This window comes from Anarrhichthys ocellatus, unplaced genomic scaffold (genome assembly GCF_004355925.1).
Source record: "Anarrhichthys ocellatus isolate YVR2014 unplaced genomic scaffold, GSC_Weel_1.0 scaffold221, whole genome shotgun sequence".
In the NCBI taxonomy this organism is placed as follows: domain Eukaryota; kingdom Metazoa; phylum Chordata; class Actinopteri; order Perciformes; family Anarhichadidae; genus Anarrhichthys; species Anarrhichthys ocellatus.
In genome coordinates, this window is record NW_022280251.1 from 130,046 (window position 1) to 132,464 (window position 2,419).

At 44.7% G+C, this 2,419-nt stretch overlaps 1 protein-coding gene across 1 annotated transcript in view; it reads left to right on the top strand.

Moving 5' to 3' along the window:
• The first annotated feature begins 229 nt into the window (after positions 1-229).
• Positions 230-2,419, top strand: part of LOC116400943 (NF-X1-type zinc finger protein NFXL1-like) — a 3,845-nt gene continuing 1,655 nt past the window's right edge. Inside the window, exons 1-5 of the mRNA XM_031879058.1 lie at positions 230-246; positions 373-442; positions 875-997; positions 1,199-1,353; positions 1,810-1,879. Of these exons, the coding sequence (XP_031734918.1) occupies positions 230-246; positions 373-442; positions 875-997; positions 1,199-1,353; positions 1,810-1,879 (435 nt within the window). The remainder of the gene's footprint in view (positions 247-372; positions 443-874; positions 998-1,198; positions 1,354-1,809; positions 1,880-2,419) is intronic.

Genomic DNA, 2,419 nt, shown 5'->3' on the forward strand with positions numbered 1-2,419 from the left:
TGTGTGTGTGTGTGAGAGTGCTGAGACTAATATGAGAAATATAATACAGTAAATGATGTAGTTAGACAGGACAGTGGTAGACAGTAGTGTAATATACTAGTATAGTATAGTAGTATATTACACTATAGTACTACTGTAGTATACTAGTAGCAGAGTATAGTAGAGTACTAGATACAGTATACGGTGTAATGTAATCATGATATATCATACCATGATATAATATCTCATCATGACAGAATATTACATGTAACATGGTTCACAAACAGAATGGAGGTCAATGGGATGAATGGCAGTGAAGAGAATGTGATGTTCTAAAGTTAATGGGATGAATGGAGATGAAGGGTAGAACTGATGATGATGATGATGTTTAAGATCAGTTAAAGTGAATGAAAATCAAACAGATCTCCATTTGTCTTTCAGAACCTGTTTTGGAGAACACGAGGTAAGAACCAGTTTGTTGACGTTTGACTCCCAGTTTAACCAGTTTATCACCAGTTCACATCCTGTACTATCTTCAGCCTTCGTTTGGTAGATTGATCTCTTCCTCCTCTTCACTTCTTCATCTCCTCTTGGCTGTTTTTATTTTCTGTCTCGTTCCAAAACATCCATTATTAGTTTGTCCTTCTGACCTCCTCTTGCATTTTCATCCCATTTAGTTGCTTTGTATTCAACACACACACACACACACTCTCTCACCACACACACACACTCTCACACACTCTCTCTCACACACTCTCACACACTCTCTCTCTCACACACTCTCACACACTCTCTCACACACACACACACACTCTCTCTCTCTCACTCTCACTCTCACACTCACACTCACACACACACACACACACACTGTACTGAACTGTGTTGTGTCCATCAGGTCAGTCCGGTGCTGTGTCATCGCAGAGGTCGATTCTCCTGTAGACGACCTTGCGGACGACCTTTGACCTGTGGAAACCACGACTGCAGCCGGGACTGTCACCTGGTTACCGACGGCAACAAGGTGATGGCCTCGTTAGGGCGTCGATTAATGAAAAAAGTTCGTGAGGTGATTTGTAGTGGTGACGCAGTGTAGTTTTATCGGGACAGTCTGTGTTTTATCGGGACAGTCTGTGTTTTATCGGGACAGTCTGTGTTTTATCGGGACAGTCTGTGTTTTATCGGGACGCGTTGGGTTTTAATCACTCTCTCTCTCTCTTTGCAGTGTGAGGTTTGTGATGAGAACTGCTCTAAGCCCCGCCCCCCCGGCTGCCCTCACCCTTGTTCCCGCCCCTGTCACCCCGGCAACTGCCCCACCTGCAGCCAGATGATCCGCCAACGCTGCCACTGCAAGATCAGCATGCTCTACGTGGAGTGCACGTCAGTACACACTCTCATGTGACCACTGATATATGTTGGTATTAAAATGCTGACTCGGGTGCGATGCGTCACGTGTGACCGGACATTACTTCAATTAACATCAACAGAATGTGAAGAGGTCACTGTGTTGATGTCAAAGACAGAGATATCATGTTAGCATGCTAACCAGCTAGCCCCGGCCCGTCCTGTAATGCCACTTGTAACCTGAAGAGGCGATAGTGAGTCACCATAGTATCCACTCAGTCCAACATGAGAGGACCAGGAGTAGATCTGGAGGTGGAGACCAAAAACAGAGCAAAAAGAGAGACTAGTGACACAAACACAGATGTGGAGATAAGCAACTGGTAGTTAACAAGTTCATGTTTTCTGCAGCTTTAAGTAACTTTGTTATTGATACACATCAAGTTAATGTTATGATTCATAAAGTTATATTGAAGATTGTTTTTGTCTCTATAGGAAGTTGACATCAGCTGATGAACAGACGAAGGTGGAGTTGGGCTCCTGCAACAACCAGTGTCCTAAAGAGGTGAACACACACACACACACACACACACACACACACACACACATACAGGACTTACATCCTTCTATGGAGACCTCGGCTGGGTGCCCCATTGCATCATGGGACTTGTTTATCAGGCTCTGGAAGTGGAGTCACCTGCCTGTCATGACTGTGTGTGTGTGTGTGTGTGTGTGTGTGTGTGTGTGTGTGTGTGTGTGTCAGTGTCACCATGCAGAAGATAAAGCAGGAAGTCACATTGTTCCTTCTCTCCTTTTGATTCCTCTGCTCTTCCTCCGTCCCAATCAATAATCAATAATTGTCGGTGTCACGGAGGGAGTAACACAATACTATCCAGTCGTCTCGCTCCAATAATCAATTCAGCTCTGTGGCGCCAGACGACACGCACACACACAGACACACAGTATCTCTTGAGTGTGTTTTACTTTCACCTGGGAATGATTTAGCTTTTTCATTCTGTCACTTACTGGCACACACACACACAGATGTTTGTTTGAAGTGTGTGTGTGTGTGTGTGTGTGTGTGTGTGTGTGTGTGTGTGTGTGT